Here is a 17710-nt window from a genome sequence, read left to right on the forward strand (position 1 = left end):
AGGCTGCGCCGTCATTGGCTGTTCTCGCGGGGGCGGGACGGAGGCCACCGCTGATTGGTTGGCCGCCTCGGCGCCGGCGGAACGCGGCTGGAGGGGGCGGGCGCAGTGCCGGCAGGACCGGCTCCGGGAGGACCGAGCGCTTCCGGTGCGTGTGGTGAGCCGCGGGCCCGGGGCGGGAGGGTGCTGCCCCCGGCGGCGGCGCGAGCGCCCCGCGCCCCTCAGCGCGGACCCTTCCCCCCGCGCTCCTGCCCTTCGCCTCCGGTCCTTTCCGAACGCGCCGTGCCCCGGACCGTCCTTACCTCTAGCTCTTGACAGCTCGGCCAACTCCTATGCATCCTTCAAACCCCGCCTCCGGCCGTGCCCTGTTGGTTGCCTTCCTGAGCCTGCGGCCTCCGGCACAGGATCCCTGTTTTGTGTTTAGCCTCCGTCCCCACCGGACCCCACGTAAGGCTTGGCGCAGAGTGTGGGTAACCAGGCAGTGTTTCCTGAAGGAGACTTTCTTTACTTTCTCTGTGCCCCCCTCCCCCCACATCGGATGGTGGGGACCAAACAGGGAACCAAGCGCGAGAACCCCGCCCCGTGCAGCTGACCCGCTGGTCGCGGCCATTGCCACCCCTCCCTTCGCGGCCTCGTTTCTCCCATGACCTTTCCTTTCTTCTAGCTGCGCCTCTGCCTCTTAGTTTTATCACCCCATCTTTCCATGAAAAAATTTCCCGTTCGCCTTAACGTAAAAGGCAGCAAATACTTGTTTTCTTAAACTTATGTTTGTCCCGATGCCTCTGAGTCTTCTCCACTTTTGCCTGTTTTCCCTGCATCACCCTTGCCTCCTCTCGGGCCCCACTGGGTGGGATTCCTTGCCTCTGGCCACCCGCTCCCTCACCTCCCCCCGAGGATTATCCAGATGTCGCCTGTCCTGGGCCTGCCTCGGCCTCCCCAGGTGAACCTGCAACCACCTCTGTTCTCTCTCTCGCACTTCTCTCCTTAGGACTCCTCACCACCGCACCCCCCCTCATTTCACTTGACTATGGTCTGTTTCTCCTACTGGTACGTGAGCATGGTGAGCGCGGGTGTCCCTGGTGCCCACTGTGGGGCTCGGCGAGTGGCCCGTCCTCCGTCAGTGTTTACTGAACGAGTGGAGGAAACGTACATGAAGCAGATGGTATAGGCACCCCTGTCGGCCACCCTCCCGTGTTCATTCCGTCCTTGCTGCCTTGTCTTGTTAGGAAGTGGGGCCTGTGGGCCCCAGTCCCACTACTCTCTGATCTTCTGCTGTAGACATTGTGTTTAACTCTGGCCGTGCGCTTCCCCTGTGACTTGACCCCCGTGGAAGGCTGGGTGGGTGGGAATCCATCCTAATGGCTGAGCACAGGCGCCTCGGTGATGGGAGCCTGGTGGGTTCCCTTGAATGGGATGCCGTGCACGGAGCTGAGATGTCTGACCAGGATGGGCCTCGGGCCCAGGTGAGGTATTTAGAGAACAGAAATGCCAAGTCACCCACAGTGCTCAGTTCCATTAGCGTATAGTTTGTCCATTATGTTATATTGATTCCATTTGAGATGGGATGGGCTGTTTTAGAAGTTTTTTTTAGGTGATGGCTTTGTGTTTGGATTAGGCTGCAGGTGAGGGTGGGATTTGGGAAGGAGGCAGATGACCTAGCTTGTTTGGGGTGAATGGCACCCTTTGGGGAAAAGGCGTGGAAGGGGTGGGGTGTTTGATTCCAGGGGACATGAAATCCACTGTCGAGGGGAGGACGGGCTGTCTGAATGTCTTGATAGATGACCCGGAGGGACTCTTCTGGCGCTGACCTGACCGCACCCGCGGGAGGAGGAGCTCAGGGCTTTCTCAGAAGTTGGTCCTCGCTTTAGCTTTCCATGCTGCTCCACCGCGCCCTCTGCTGTCCGGGATGGGACGTGTCCAGCATCCTTGTTTTCTTCTTGGTGGTACCTCGTGTTAACAGAACAGAACTGAACTCCAGATGGAATCCTTTTTTCTAGAAACTAGTTGGCAACAGTCTGTATGTTGGGGTGAAACGGGCAGATTTCGATGACACCCTCGGTCTTGGGTTGTGGATCTTTCTCTCAAAGTGGATTAGTGGAGATGGGATATCTGGGGGTAGAGCGTTGGAGGCAGAGAGGACACAGGAAGGACCAGCCCGGGGGAGGGCAAAGGTGAGGATGGCACGCTGTCCCCACCTGGTGGATTCGGGACCCCTTTCCATTTCCGTGTTTTCAGACCTAACCTCGTTCCCGTTGAGTGAATGTCTAATAAATGTGCTGCAGGCTCTCTTTATATGTCTGTCTTTGCAAACATATGCTGGTATTTGTGTAGGATCTGGATCCAAAGTGGGGATGTTGCAGTGAAAACTATAATATGTTTCCACTTGTCATAGGTTACTCCCCAAATTGCCCTTCCAAAAGGCATCTTTATTGTTATTTTTCTCTTTAAAATTTTTTTAATTTTTACTTAAGATATAATTGACATGCGATATTGTGTAAGTTTAAGGTATGCACGTGCTGATTTGATACGTTAATACATTGTAGCCTGACTACCGCTGTAGCACTAGCTAAGACCCCTATCACGCCACATAATTATCATCTGTTTGTTGTGGTGGAAAAACCTGCCTGTCATCTGGCCGGCACTTCCTGTGCCTGCTTCTTTTTCATTTTGTATTGAACTTATTGGGGTGACACTGGTTAATAAAATGATACAGGTTTCAGGTGTTCGATTCTATAATACATCATCTGTATATGGTACCAAAAGGCATATTTAATGTCCTGGGTCTTTTTCTCCAGGCATTGTGTCTGCAGTTAGTCAGGTCCTATTTTATGTCTTTCAGTCAAGCTTTAGTTTTCTTCATGTAGGTCTTGCTAATTGTTTTGGTTAAATTTATTCCCATATTTCCGTAGAAAAATGACGACTTCTAACTTACTGTGCCCGGTGTATAGAAAAGTGCTCATGCTTTATGTGTTTATTCTCATGGGTTTTGCCTTCTTGGACTCACTGGATGGCATGCTTTCTCTCACCTTCGCTTGGTGGTACCTACTCTTCATGCATGTTTTCTGACGCCTGACTTTGCTTGGTCTTATCTTAGGTAGTTTGCCCTTGAAGGACAGCGAGAAACTGTGTCTTCAATGGCTTCATTGGTGGCTTATGATGACTCGGACTCCGAGGCTGAGAGCGAGCCTGCGGGAAGCTTTAGTGCTGCCATCCAGATGAGGGACATTTGCAATGTGGTTGAACCTCATGGCCAGGATTTCGCACCAGGAGTCCTGGATGGGACAGAAGGGGGCGCGCTGCCCACAGAGCACGGTTCTTGTGAAGACCCAGCTGGCCGTCGTCTCCCACTGGCTCGGCTCTGGAGGAAGGACCCAGGATCCTGCCCCAGCCAGAGGCTACAGTGGCCCAGAACAGAGCCTGAAGTCACCGTCCCCACAAGCGAGCCCCCTCGTCCTTCCCTGTGGACCAGCCACGTTCCTGCTGGCCATGTGCCCCTGGCAGCCGCCCACTTGAAGCAGGAGAAACTCTCCTGGGGAACTTATGACCCCCCTGCACCATCTTTCTGTGCCCCAGGCAGATCTGAAGCCCCAGGTAAAAATGGCAGCTCTCTTCAGAAGAAAAGGAGCGAGGACTGTGTTGTACCCTACACCCCGAAAAGGCTGAGACACTTGCAAGCACTAAGCACAGAAACGGGCAGGAGCAAAGATGCAGAGGCACGGGGTCCCTCTGCGGGGCTCCCCCCACGCCCTCTCTGCATGGCCCCCCGAGTGTCCGAGTTCATTCAGCCGTATCTGGACACGCCGTATAAAGAGACCCAGATTTCCCAGAAAGTGCTCTTCTACCTGAGAGGCCACAGGGGCCCCATCAGCAGCATCCAGTGGTGTCCAGTTCCTTCAAAGAGCCACATGTTTCTCTCGGCGTCGATGGATAAAACCTTCAAGGTAAGATCTGAATGAAACTGCTCTTTTCAGATACTCTTAGGACTAAACTGCTGGGCTGTTTTATTCTTCAGAGCAGCAATGGACGTGTGACAGGAGGGACATTTCTTTTGGGGGATTTCTGTGATTCTCATTGTGGCTCGCAGGAGAGGGCTCTCAGTGGGCCCCCTGGATCCTTGGTCCATTCATCCCCCTGCCTCCCCGGCACTGCCTGCCAGGCCACCAGGGGATGCTAGTCCTTCCCCCTCGTGGGGCGCCGAGGATGGCCTCACACTGATGTCCAGGGAGGATGAGGTCACTGAGCGAGAGCAAGCGGAGGGAGAAGAAAGCAGCCCAGGGCCGAGCCCTGGGAACTCCGGGCATCTTCTCTGACTCCCTGTGGAGTGTTGAGCGATGCCAGCTCTGTGCCTGGTGCTGTGCTGAATGCAGGGGGTGCAAAGGTAGACATACCTGGTCCCTGGCTCAGGGCTCGCACAGTGTGGTAGGGGCCACAGGTGCCTGGGGAGGCGCTCAGAACCCTGGGCTCAGGACTGTGAGGATGGGATCGGCCAGACACCGGAGTCAGGTGCTGCAGGAACCCGGGGGAGGGACGGCATTCCAGCCTGGAGGGCTTGGTGAAGCTTCCAGAAGGAGGGAGGTGCACTTGGTAAAGGGTGGGGACAGACAGAAGGGCATTCTTGGCTCTAAGCATGGAGGCCTTAAGGGGCTGGTTGAGGGTGAGGCGCTGAGGCTGGGGAAGTAGGCAGGGGCCAGGCCAGGGAGGACTGTGGGCATCCTGTTCGGGACTTCCAGCTTACACAGAAACTTGTTTTTCATTGTTACTAACTTATTTTAACTTACACTGAAGTAACGCAAACTTGCAGTAAGCAAGCCTAACGGCACAGGTGTGTAATGTAACAGGTGTCACACCTGCCTGTAACCTGTCTCCTACCCCTCTGAGCTGACTCTTCCTCCTCACTCTCCTCGGCACCCAGCACAGCACTGATGTGTCGTAGGGGCCAAATAGATTTGAGCTGAACCCAAGCTCCCTGGAAAGAAAATGGCTTTGGCGTTGGAGTGATGTGACTTTGCATCCAGCTTTGCTTGGGAGCAGCTGGTCTGCTGGCCTGAGCTGCACCCTCCAAGTCCAGTGTCTCATCTGTAAAGGGCACGGTCATCCCCGTGTCTGTGACCATGTGAGAAAGCGCTTACAGAGTCCCTGGCACAGAGCCAGGTATCCCATAGGTGCTCAGTGGTTGTCTCTCCCTCCCTCTGTGTCCTTCAGAGTTCTGCAGTCGGGCTCTCCAGGACTTTGTATTTGGAAGTTCATTTTCTAAAGTGAAGAAAGGAAGCCCACCCATGGCAAAGTCTCTGACGTGAGCTAAATTACTGGGTGTCATTTAAAGAAAACGTTTTTACTGATTTGAGAGAGAGAGGAAAGGAGAGGGAGAGAGATAGAAACATCAGTGATGAGAGAGTCATTGATCAGCCGCCTCCTGCATGTCCCCTATTGGGGATCGAGCCCGCAACCCTGGCATGTGCCCTGGCTGGGAATCAAACTGGCGACCTTTCCATGCACAGGATGACACTCAGTCAACTGAGCTACACCGGCCAGGGCTGGGTGTCATTTTTAAGCGGCCAGTTTGAGTTCTGACTCTACCTGTCTGTGTTTTTTCTAGCAAGGCTGACAGAATTACACAGGGATAGTGTCACGTTCTGGCTTCAGTCTGGCGCACAGAGGTTCACACAAAGGTCTTTGTTGCTCTTTCTGTGAGGAGGGGGCTCTGAGGTCTGCTCAGAGGCTCTGGTGTCCTGGGGTTCATTGTCACATGCTTGGATCGATCCCACGGACCTGGGGCTTCTCAGCTGTCCTTCCTGAGAGTCTGTGCCCATGGAGGAGGCCATTTGGGGTCTGTGTTGGGTCAGGCAGTGTCTGGCAGGCCCCAGGTGTGGGCTGGAGTTAGAGTGATCTGGGCTCGGGATTTGGTTCCAATCCCAACAGCTTTGTGACCTTGAGCAAGTCACTGAACTTTTCTGAGCCTATTTCTGCCTCAGTAGAACGAGCTGTTGAGCTGTGTGGCTGGGGCTTCTCAGGTGGGACAGATGCCCAGGTGCCCTGTGTCTAAAGCACCCAGGCTAATGCTGGGCACATGGAGTTTAGCGGAGGGTAGTGTGGTTACGGGGGGATACCTGAGGGATGCAGGCAGTCCCTTTCTGATACCTGGAGGGAGGGGCAGTTCTGCAGACGTTGACAGTACAGTCTAGAGAGGAAGGTTTGTGGGGAGGTCTTGAAGGATGGCTGGGTTGCCCGGGGCAGAGATGAGTGGAGGGATGCAGGGTGGCAGGTGTGCCCTCTTGGGTTCCCACTACTCACCCGTCCAAGGGATCCTGTCTCCTGATGGTGAGGGGCAGGCCTGAGCCCAGCCGGGATGAGTCTGAACCTTACACCAGTGAGATGCTGTGGGCCCTGCTTGGGTCACTGGCCTGGGATGTTTGGATTTCCTGAGCGGAGGTATCCTCATGATCATTTTTGAACAGAGAGCATCTGAGTGAAGCCCCTGATTTGGGGATTGTGTTTGTTCAGTTGTTTGCGGAGTAGGTAGGTGAGCATTGGGCGTGGGGAAAGGTCCTCCAGGGAGGGCACCTGGGAGCAGCCGGCTGGCTGTGACACCCACCTCGTGACCACCAGAGGGCGCACTTGGTCCAGCTTGGGAAGACTTCTCAGGCCCCGGGGCTGTCAGTCACTGCTGGGGGTGACTCACAGACCTGGAGTCCCTGCTTGCTGCAGTCCAGTCCTGGGTGGAGAGCAGATGGTGGGTGTAGCAGGCAATGAGCAGCCCCCCCAACTCTGTGCTTTCCCCTTGCCTTTTGGTTAAAATCTGCTGGAGTGCCTTCTTCCCCCCCCCCCCCCCCCCCCCCTCAGTAAGAAGGGGAGAGTATGGGGGCTGGGGTCACAATACTTCATTTGGATCCTCCCTCTGCCACTTGACTGGCTGTGTGATCCCTGGCAAGTTACTTAACCTCTCTGAGCCTCAACCAGTGTGTGTAAAGTGGAGCTAATGACACGTGCCTTGGATGTGAATCACCCAGCGTGGTGTCTGACACATAGCAGGCACTTCCTGTGCGCTCTAGTCTTTTCCTTTCCAGGAATTTTCTCTTGTGCTCAGCATGTGGTGGCACCTGCGTCGCTATGGAACCGTATCTGCTACACCTTGTAGATTTTAAACTACTTGAGTGTGGGAATCTGTGCCAGGCCCATTTTTACATTCTCTGTAGCACCTGGCACAGAGTTCTGTACATGTTAAGTAATCAGTAAAGATTAAAAATTTGTTTTGGATTTTATTTCCAGCCTCTGGGAAAGGACTGTGTTTTAAGTGCATAAACCCTACTTGCCACCAGGGGGCACAGTGGGACTTAATATAAGCAGTTCTGCAGGCTTCTAGAATCTGGAAGAATCCTGGATACAAGGTAACAGCTACTGAAATATGATTTTTTTTTTTCTGATCTGGAGAAAAACAACACAATCCATCTGATTAATCTAAAGAACTCAGAGTACCAGTTCCTTCATCTCCTTAAAATGTAGCTTTGGAATTCATAAATTTCAATTGGGCACATTACAGTGGAAAGATACTTATTTTAATATGTTCTAAATGTTCTGTGAGCTGTAAAATATGCTTATATTAGTTTTGAAAAATTTACAGCTAGAGAAATTAAGCAAAATAAAACAATGACTCATAACTCTGCACCGATGCTCTGTTTTCGTGCCCAGCGATCCCTTGCCGCCCACGTCTGTCGCGTGCATCTGTTTTCCGGAGCTGTGATCCCAGCACCGAGACCCTTTTATGTACTCTTCTCATTTCCCCGTGTCCCCGTTTGGCTCAGCACACTCGAGTACCCACTGCACGTAAAGGTGGCATTCAGACTCCGAGGCCCTTTCTGAAGGAAGAGGCAGCCCAGAGCCTTCCCAGAGGCACCGGGCGTGTTTCTTGCTTCTGTGTGTGAAAACCTGCAGTTCTGAAACACAGGATCGTAAATGACATGTATGAATTAGGTGTTGTTTATCTGTCTTATACAATGATTTGCTCAGGGAATTCTTTCAATAATAAGCTTCCTTAAAACACTTAAAAATAAACTTTTCCTTTTTTTTAAAAAAAATTGATTTTTAGAAAGAAAGGAAGGGAGAGGGGGAGAGAGAGACACTGATCACCTGCCTCCTGCATGCCTCCTAATGAGGATCGAACCTGCAATCTCGGGCATGTGCCCAGACCTGCAACCTTTGGGTGCATGGGATGACATGCAACCAACTGAGCCACACCGGCCAGGGTGAAACTTTTCCTTTTTGATGATGAATGTAATAGATGTTTACTGTGAAAAACTTAGAAAATGCAGAAAACATGAAGCATGATAAAACATAAACCATTGCTAGTCCTAACCCTGAGTGGGCACCTCATTAACACTGGGGACCTCCCCTGGTCTGGATTATGTGCCTGTATGTTTACAGAATTGGGCCCACACTGCATAGTATGTGCAGCTTGGATTTCACACACCCCTTCCGTACTATTTGTAAGGGGCATTTTTCTACCTTAATAAAAACTTGCCCAAACGTATTTTCATGACTGTCACAAATTCCAGACTTTGCTATCTCCATGTTGTTTCCTATCACGTCCTGCTTTCATTTTTAGAAGTCCATCCTATAGTGAACATGGCTGTGTGTAAATGTCCTTTTTGCCACCTTAGTGCAGTTAATACGGGCTTTAGCTGAAGAAAGCGTCTGTGTATGGTGAGTAGAACCCAAGCAGATCGGCAAACCTTCAGTACCAGTTACAGCAGACCCCTGGGTTCCTGTTCCGTATCTGCTGCTTGGGTAGCTGTGTGACTTTCAGAAAATCACTTAGCCTCTCTGATCCCCGAGTTTCCTCTGGTAAGATGGGGATAATGGCTACTGCCTATTAGGGTTGTTGCCGTGGAGAAGCAATGAGGTGAAGTTTCTGGCTTCCTTGTACCTGTGTTGATCAGTTAAAAGAGAAAAGACAAGTTAGAACCCTCCACATGGTGTAACTCTTGTTTTTGTGAAGCTTTTTGTAGTCTTTCTGTAGGTACGTAGTTTTCAAGAGTTTCAATGTCAGTGTTCCTGAGATAGGTACTTTTTAAAATTTTAAAGTTTTGGGGGTGTCCTGCACCAAGCCATTCAGGAACTACACACTTGGAAGGTAGGAATTGGAGGGCTGGGTCCATGTATCCAAACTGATGATTTATAAACATTGGCCAGTTCACACAGTGCTCTGTGCCTGAGCCTCTGGCACTGCTGGGGGGATTTATATCTGAAGAGACCCGGGGGGGCGCCAGGTTCAGCTGGGTCCCGGCCCCCTTCCCATATGCATCTGAAAGAAAGGACTTTGTTCCGGAGGCTGAACACCCCAAAAGGGGTCTCACTGTGCTGCTTGTCAGCGCTGTGAACTCTGAGAGGCTGGGAGGTCAGGTCAGAGGCCTGGGAGAGAGCTCACTGTTCCCAAGCACTTTTCACTGTTCCCAGGCAAAGTTCCAAACACTCCATCTCGTCTTCACAACGGGCCCAGGAGGCAAGGGCTGTTCTCGTTTCCACTGTACAGACGTGGACAGTGAGGCACAGAGAGGTTAAGGGATTTGTGCACAGACACACAGCTGGTAAACGGTAGAGGCAGGATAGGAGGCTGGTGTCAGACTACACAGACTGAGCAAAAAGCTGAAAGACCCAGAGAATAAAGGGTGGGAAAGCACGCCCCTCGCCCAGGCTGTGCCCAGGCTTAGTCCCAGCATCAAGCCCCGGCAAGAGAAGAGAAGGGGTGATTGCTTCGGTGGCCTGGATTTACATTTTTATGTACTGTAGGACCTGCTGAATGTATCATTGTTAGCGCATCTCTATTATATCAGGGCACCTCTGATGTGCTTTGTAGAAAGTAATATATCTCAGATTCAAAGACAAGAAGTTCATGGATTCAGATGCCAGAGTGAGGGTTTATTTCAGTTTTGAAAGAATTATTCTTGACGGGTTTCACCGAATGAGATGGAGAAATGATTTGATGTGTGGAGCGAGGAGATGGGGAGCATTATGCAGATGACGGGCAATTTATTCCGAGCACGAGGCGAGTCTATTGGAAACAAGCAACGCGCAGCTGGGAAGAGGGCTGGGTTGCGGCGGTGGGCGTGCGGTAATTGGGGACTGAGTGATTAACACACATCAAGGGTAATTAGGCGAAGGCGAGGAGGGAACCGCGGGTGGGGTGTGTGTGTGTGTACGTGTGCAGAGATCACTTGGTTCTGTCTCCATTTGATGGGGTCCCAGAGATAGAAAGACACTAACCCCAGGGCACGCAGTGAGGCCAGGTGCCGGGTGTTGCTGGGACCTTGTGTGGGAAGTGTTAGGATGCTTCCCCCTCTGGGCTCCTCTCCCTTCAGGGAATCCTCCCGGGTTGGGAGCGAGGGCTCCAGGCTGAGCCTCCCGGAGGAGCCTGCTCTTCTTGGGAGGGGAAGTTTGACACTCCTCTCGCCCACATGAAAGCTGCGAAGTTCCCAGGCTAACAGATGAGCCGGTGCCCACTTCTCGTTGGCCCGCGCCTCACGGAGTAAACCTCCGTGGAAGGAGGAAAGGAAGGCACCGCAGAGCCCAGGCGGTGCCTCCGCTCCTGGAAACCTTCGCCGGGTTCCGCGGCCTGTGCACCGGGGCAGGGTGGTGTGCCTGCCGGCTGCTGCCCGGAGGCCCCGGACCCTGGGAAGGTGCATGCAGGTTCCTCAGGGAACCAGCCTCTCCAGCTCATCCCTTGTCATTAAGGGGAGAATAGAGCAATTTGGTAAAGTGCTTTAAACCTAACTGAAAAATGCAGATTGCAAAACTGGCACGTTTAGGTGCTTAGACAGCTGAGTAAATCACTTCTCCCTGCTTTTAACGCTTGGACACCGGTGACTCTTAAAGGTGCCCACTGACGCCCTGCAGCCTCGTTGCTCTTCTCTTTAAAACACGAGTTGTTTTAGATTGAACTCTGTTTTATCATGAAAGTGGTAAAATGTTGGGGGAAAACTGCAAAATGCAAAAAAAAAAAAAAGGCAGGAATTCAAAATGTAACCACGCCATGCTGTTCACTCAGAGGTCGCGCAGGGAACCTTTCCCCGCAGCTCTCCCTCTGGTCTTTCTACCCACGTGCACCTAGTTGCCACTGGGCCACAGGTACTTTGTATTTGCAGCCAGCGTTTCAAAATGACACCATGGTCATTTTCCCCACAAACTGATATATTTTTACTCCCTAAAATAAGGGTGGGTGAGTCGCTCCAACCTCTGAACCTTTCCTCAGGGCTCCTGCTGTTTCTAGTCAGGCACCTGTCCCAGGCGGACACCAAGGGCCCCCACGCCAGGGGCAGTGGAGCGAGGGGCGGGGAGGAGAGCTCTGAGGGGCACCGGGAGGTGCCAGTGAGTGAGCCCTGTGGGGTCAGCCCAGGGTCCCCGAAAGCCAAGCACGTCGCTGGTCTCTGACAAGCTTCCTGAAGTTTCTTTGAGAGAGAAAAAGAGTGTGTCTCAGCCCCCCCCCCCCCACTGTGACCAGGCTGAAGGCTTTGCCAGGGCTCCTGGGGCCACCTCCTGGCCTGGCTCCCCTCGGTGGGGGCCAGAGAGAGACGGCGACACCGGGGCTCTGGGCAAAGCTGCTGGGTGGGCTGGGTGTCCCCGATTGAGCTTCTAATTTCTCTTTTCTCTCTAGTTTTCTACCTCTTTGCCTTCCTGTTGTATTTTTCTTCTGGGAAATTTCCTCCACTTGTCCTTTCAGTCCTTCTTTTTTAAACGTCGTGTTTCTGCTGCCATTTACTTAAACTTTTTTACTGAAGTAAAACATAGATTCAGAAAAGTGGTCTATCATATTTTTACATTCCAAGGGCTGTTTCTTGTTTTCTGAATGTTCCCTTTTTAAAATATAGTCTCTATTTTTTTATTGCATATTTATAAGCTCTTCTCTTAGCTGTCTGAGTTACTGGAAAGTTTTCCTGTGTTTTCTGAAACGTTGGTCTCTTTTCAGTCCCTTTTGTCTTTTTGTTTCGGTGTCTGTTTCATGTTAGAGATTTGCTGCTACTTATTGGGGATGCAGGAGGGAGGCCCCCAAAACACCGCCGTGACCCGGGGCTCTGCCTGAGGAGTGTGTGTGTGTGTCTGTCTGGTGCTTGTCACAGCGAGGCTGTGGTCCAGGGTGATCGTAGGGGAGCGGGTGTCACCGCAGGACCCCCAGATGTGAAGCTGGTATTTTCTCTTGCTGCCCAGGGTCCCAGAGAGGAATCTTCCCCCTGGGATGGGGCTCAGCCGGCTGCCTGCGTTCTGGCCTCGGAGCTGGGGAAGGGGCTGGGGGTTTACTGTGCGAACTTCACTCTCCGTCCGGTCCTCGGGCGGGCTTTTCACGCCCCCCGTGTGCTGCGCATCCTTCCCTGCAGCGAGGAGACCATTTCGCTGTTTCCAGCGGCTGCGCGGCCTCCCGTTCGTGGCACACGCCTGCAGACGTGTAAACGCGACCTGTCTTCTTATTCTTGGCCAGAATTGCTACTTTTAAAAATGTTTGCTAATCTAACTGTATCTTGTTTGACAACCAAATGAGGTCGTTTACAAGCAAGTCTTTCAGAGCCAGCCGTGCACCTGGTAAATGCTGAGTGTTTGCGGTCGTGGCTCTTACCCATTCATCTCCGGTCCTCTTCTCCGGGCAGTTTACGCACTGAGTGTCGGCCTGTCTTCATACATGCCCCGCCCGTGTGTGTCATTGTTTTGTTTTATTTTTTACGGAGGAAACCAAACATATATATCTTTTTTTCTGGTCAAGTCCAGGGACCTTTCCCTTGTTCCTGCCCCCTTGCTTTAGAGACGGCACGCCCTCCCCCATCCCGAGACCTGGCAAATAGCCACCTAGGTTTGATCTTCCTCCAGCGGTGATGAGCTTGAGCCAGTCTCAGTTCCTGTCATCTGGTCCCGGCTTCACGTGGGTCTGGCCGGGGTGCGCACTGTGGGGAGTGTGCTCAGGTGCCGGGCATCCATCGATCGGCCCAGGCGGGAGCAGCCGGGCTTCGTGATGCCCCTTCCCCCGACGCTGGCTGCTAGTGATTTCAGAGGACTTTCCTCCCTCCGAGCTTATTCTGCAGGGCACGGATAAACCATGGCCACCCAGGCCTTCCCTGGAAGCAGAAGTGTTGTTTTTGACCATAAAAGCAGCACACACACACCATGGAAAAAGCAGGAAGGCATTAAGAAAACATTGCCCATCATCTCTGCACCCAGAGGCAGTGACTGCAGACTTCTCGGTATATTTCCACTCGATCTTAAAAAAAAAAAATAAAAATTCAACATAGTTGAGTTCCAACCATACATATAATTTTAAACCCTCCCCCATGACAGCGGCAGCTTTTAATGCTGTAATTTATTGCGGTGGTTTTCAGTGTGGTCTGCGAACCCCCGGGGCCCTCCAGCCCCTTTCATGAGGTCTGTGGGTGAAAATGATTTTCATAATGGTACCTAGAAGTTATTTGCCCTTTTCGCTCTAATTCTCTGAGGAGCATACACTGAGTTTTCCAGAGGCTACAGGCCGTGAGCTGTTGCAATAGATTAAATACAGAAACAGCCACGAGAACCCAGCTGTCTTGTATTAAGCCAGAGCCATTTAAACAATGTAAACAGTGCCTTCTCACTAATTTTTTTTTGTCTTGGAAAATATGCATATTTTTCACCAGTAATGTTATATTAACACATAATGGGGTTTTGATTGTTACCGTTACATAGATTGCTATTTTAAATGCCTTGTTTTAATTTCTAATACGCTAACTACAGAGCCATAACCCCCACACACAGCAGCTCTTTGGAGTCCTCACTAACTTCAGAGAGTTCAGAAGGGACCAAAGGTTTGAGAACCACGGTTTTGTTTATATCTGTAATTTCATTTGGGGGAGGGGGGTGTACAAATCGGACAAGACGGTCACGTCCCGGGGCTGGTGAGTGTGGGTAGGCTCAGCCCAGATGTTGTTCCTACCGCCTCCTGTTTGGTTAGATTTCCAAACAATGGGACCAGAACACGATCCTGGACAGTCCCAGCCTCCCATGGCCCCCCACCCCTTCTGCCTGCCTTCCTTCCCTCCGCCCTTTGTGAAGACAATTTTACAGCGTTATACTACGATGACCAAAAAAAAAAAATTCTTCCAGCTCCAACAGACACTAAAATGATGATTATCCTTTTAACACCCACCCGTACGTTTCTGGTCCACATGGGCTCGTGTTTTCACGGGGCGCACACAGTTCCGCAGCCCGCCTGGCCCCCGGAACGCCCCCTCCCGGCCTCGGCGGCTCTGGAGGGCCGTCGATTTCCCCGCTGCATGGCGCTCCATCAAGCTGATTAGCTGTAATTTACTTAGCTTCCTTGGACACTTAGGTGGGCTCTAATTCTTGCTATTACAGATAATGCCGAAGTGCCTATCTTCATGCGCGACACCCTTTTCCGTTGGATTATTTCTATCAGATTGATTCCCAGAAGTGGACTGCTGGGTCAGAGGGCTGTACATTTTCATGCGTCCGGATCCGTCTCCTGTCAGACTGCTTTCCAGAAGGATTATACCAATTTGCGCCGCCACCGCAAAGCCCGTGAAATAACCAACTATTTTGCTTAACTATCATGCCTAGAATTTTCCCCCGGAGCCCCGAGGGAGCAGAGGCCCTCCTCTAAGTGAGCGTGATCTATAATTATTTGGACTAACACCGAAATTGCTCTCGGAACATTGTAACCTGCTGCGTTTAGAATTCTAATTCGCACACAAGCCAGCATTAAAAGTTTCACAGGCAGCAGTCTCTGCCCCCACAACCGGAGGGAGAGATTACGAGCTTTTATAAACAGAAGTGGTCCCTTCCCGGACTACTTGGAGTATTATTTTGAAAGATACAAAAACACAAATTAAAACACATTTCCATTGTAACCTCTGGTTGGAAAAGTTGTTTGTTTTGGTGCCGGTCTCTTTTCATGTTCATCTCTCATTCCAGTGTGTTCTGAAATGGCCCGGTTCCCCTGTTCCTCAGAGACTCGCCGCGGTGCTGTGAGGTGACAAGGGGACAGGTGCTGTCCTCAGGTGCCTGGGAAGACAAGTGAGAGGCACCCCGGTTTGCTCCTGGGGTCAGTGGTGTGTAAGGAGGAACTTTCCAGTGCCCAGACCTGGCCACCTTGGGGAGTGGATCCAGGCAAAGGGGGCGAGGCTGGGCGGGTTCAGTGTGTGGGCTGCGAGATGGGTGAAGCCTGGGTGGGGGACACCAAGGCCTCTTCTGGAAAGGCGTGTGCTGTCCTGGACAGAGCCCGAACCTGGCCCTGAAATACATGTCCTGGGCCCCCTGGAGCGGCACTGGGCTGGGCACATGCGAGTGTTCAGAATGACGTCCCTCCCCTGATTTCTCATTCGTAAAATTGCTCCCTACAGGTCCCTACAACTCAGATGGGGTGAGGGATGAAACCACTCTGTAAACTGCAAAGCCCTGACAAATGGAGGTATTATCAAGAACTCCAAGGCAGGGTTTACTCTGTAATTGCCTCCTAAGCCCCGTTCTTAAGCTCGGGGGCCTTGCAATCCAATTTGCCTGCAGTCGCCTCGGTTCCCCGAACAAGTCATCCGGTGAGCACCATGGTGCCCCGGGCCTCTCCAGCCGCTCTCCTTGGTGCACCCTCCATTTGCCTGCTCAGCTCAGCTCAGCTCAGCTCAGCTCAGCTCAGCTCAGCAGCACTGTGGCTGTCGGCTGCTATGGCGGCTGTTGTGGCGCCAGCGTCGCAGAGGCTGCACTGGGGACGGTGCAGCTCCTGAGCCAGGCCTCTGGGCTGGCAGCTGTGTGGCCAGTGACTCCCTCGGGCCTTGTTTCAGGCTGTCTGTGGCGCAGCCAGGGCCCCCGGGGGTGACCAGGTGCCCCAAACGAGTGAAAGAAGACCCGGTCTCTCCACTTCTTTCTTTGTTTGGTCATTTGTTCCTCCAGCCATTGATTAAATGCTGGCTCTGTATAGGCCCCGGGATCAGAGAGGACCAGACACACCCTTGCTGGCAAGAAAGTTAATGGGGGACAGGCATGAAAACATACTAGAATGCGACAACATGACAGCCCTCCCGGGCCTCCTGTGTTGAGGACAGGAAATACAGAGGGGAGTGGGTGGGTCTCTAGGGGTAGAGCGCCGGACAGGCTTCAGCAAAGGGGAAGGTCCAGCTGGGAGGGGGCAGGAGGGCCAGTCTGGGCACTGTCCTGGTCCAGTGAGGAGAGCCAGGTGGGGCCTGTTGTGGGCTTCAGACCTGGACCATTGAGGCAGGAGGCCAGCTGCCTCTTCCTGTGCTCGGCCAGGTCCTATGCACACCCAGGTTACACCTCGTTTGTCCACAGCCGGGGCACAGGGCAGTGAGCCGACCTCAGGAGCCCCTCTGTGGGCTCAACCCCGCCCTCCATACTTTCTAACTGTAACTTTGGGAAAGTTAGAGAACTCTTGGGACATTGGTTTCCCCATCAGTAAAGTGGGGATAGTAATAGCACCCACCTTGGTCTTCTGAGGATTAAACAAGAAAACCCATGGAAAACCCTTAGGAGAGTACTAGGCATGTAGCAGGCACACCATAATGTAAGCTGGCAGCATCACCAGCCTTGTGCCCATTTTACAGATGAGAAAACTGAGGCCCCGAGAGGGGTGTTGAAAGACATGGAGCTCCTCAGCTCTGGGCTGTTCTGCGTCACCTTCCTGTTTGGGAACTCCAGAAAGTAGTCGTGTGTGTGGGCAAGGCCCTTAATCTCTTGCAGCCTTAATTGGTTCATCTGTAAAATGGGAAGAACCATCACCTACGTTCCATGACAACAGATTTGTTTTCTTCCCTTGTTCCTGGAGGAAAGCGGAACACAGTAGGTGCCTAACAAACACCTGTGAATGAATGAATACCACCTGCCCAGGCTACCAGACTGCAGGCTTCCTTGAGCCTCAGGTGTATGGAGAACCTTGGGGGTGGTCTTGTCCACATGCCTGGGCCCGACTCCCCACCTCTAAACCGAGCAGGAAGTGTCCCCATGGGGCAGCCTGGCTCTGGCTCTGGCTCTGGCCAGAGCTTGGAAGATGGAGCCGGAGCTAAACCGAAGCCACGATTGTCCCATCTGCTGAAATGTTTGCCTTTATGCTCCTAGGAATGGGCTCAGGCGATGCTCGCAGCTTGTGCGTTTGTTTATTTATTATTTATTTATAAACCATGGATCCAGGAGGGATTTGAGGAGACTTACAGTAAAAGATACGGGCACAGGGAAGCTGTTAAAACAAAACAGGCCGTAAAAAGCCACCCCGAAGGAGGCACCTACGTCAAGTTCTGAGCCGACCACTGTCTCAGGGCTGGCACCTCCCATCTTGCCCTGCAGCCCAGGGCTGGCTGCCCGAGCGAAGCCCACATGAGTGGCCGTGCTCAGAGGAAAGCTTGGCTGCTCTGGGGTGAGATGAGGTGAGAGTGGAGGCCAGGGGGCGTCTCTGTAGAGGCCGTCAGCCCTAGGAGTTGACGTGCACTCCAGGAGCGGGGCTGCAGCAGGGGCCTGGGCCCCTGGCCAGGTTGCCGGGGCTGCTACGCCTCTGCCCCTCACTTTCTCTCCTGCCAAGTGGCGGCAGTTAACACGCAGCTCAGAGAGCCATTGTGCGGGTTAAATGCAGGTGTTTGCCGTGACCCAGCACTTGGAAGTGCGGTTGTGAACCAGACCCGCGTGGGCTGCGACCCCCGTGGCGCATGTCGTCCTGAGAGGATAGGTCTGCCCCCGAGTGGAGAGGAGG

At 52.7% G+C, this 17710-nt stretch overlaps 1 protein-coding gene across 6 annotated transcripts in view; it reads left to right on the top strand.

Moving 5' to 3' along the window:
* Positions 1–82: 82 nt before the first annotated feature.
* WDR25 (WD repeat domain 25) overlaps positions 83–17710 on the top strand; it is a 124014-nt gene continuing 106386 nt past the window's right edge. For 2 of the 6 annotated variants that reach the window (XR_013998738.1, XM_081136034.1), the window contains exons 1-2: positions 83–145; positions 3092–3938. Coding sequence is in view for 4 of the 6 variants with exons in the window: in XM_081136034.1 (XP_080992160.1) it covers positions 3132–3938 (807 nt within the window). In the remaining 2 variants the exon portion in view is untranslated. Of the gene's footprint in view, positions 938–1432; positions 1466–3091; positions 3939–17710 lie in introns of those variants that run through there. The other 4 variants (XR_013998739.1, XM_081136035.1, XM_081136036.1 and 1 more) reach the window with 4 other exon arrangements.

Source organism: Miniopterus schreibersii (genome assembly GCF_964146895.1).
Source record: "Miniopterus schreibersii genome assembly, chromosome: 1".
Classification (NCBI taxonomy): Eukaryota; Metazoa; Chordata; class Mammalia; order Chiroptera; family Miniopteridae; genus Miniopterus; species Miniopterus schreibersii.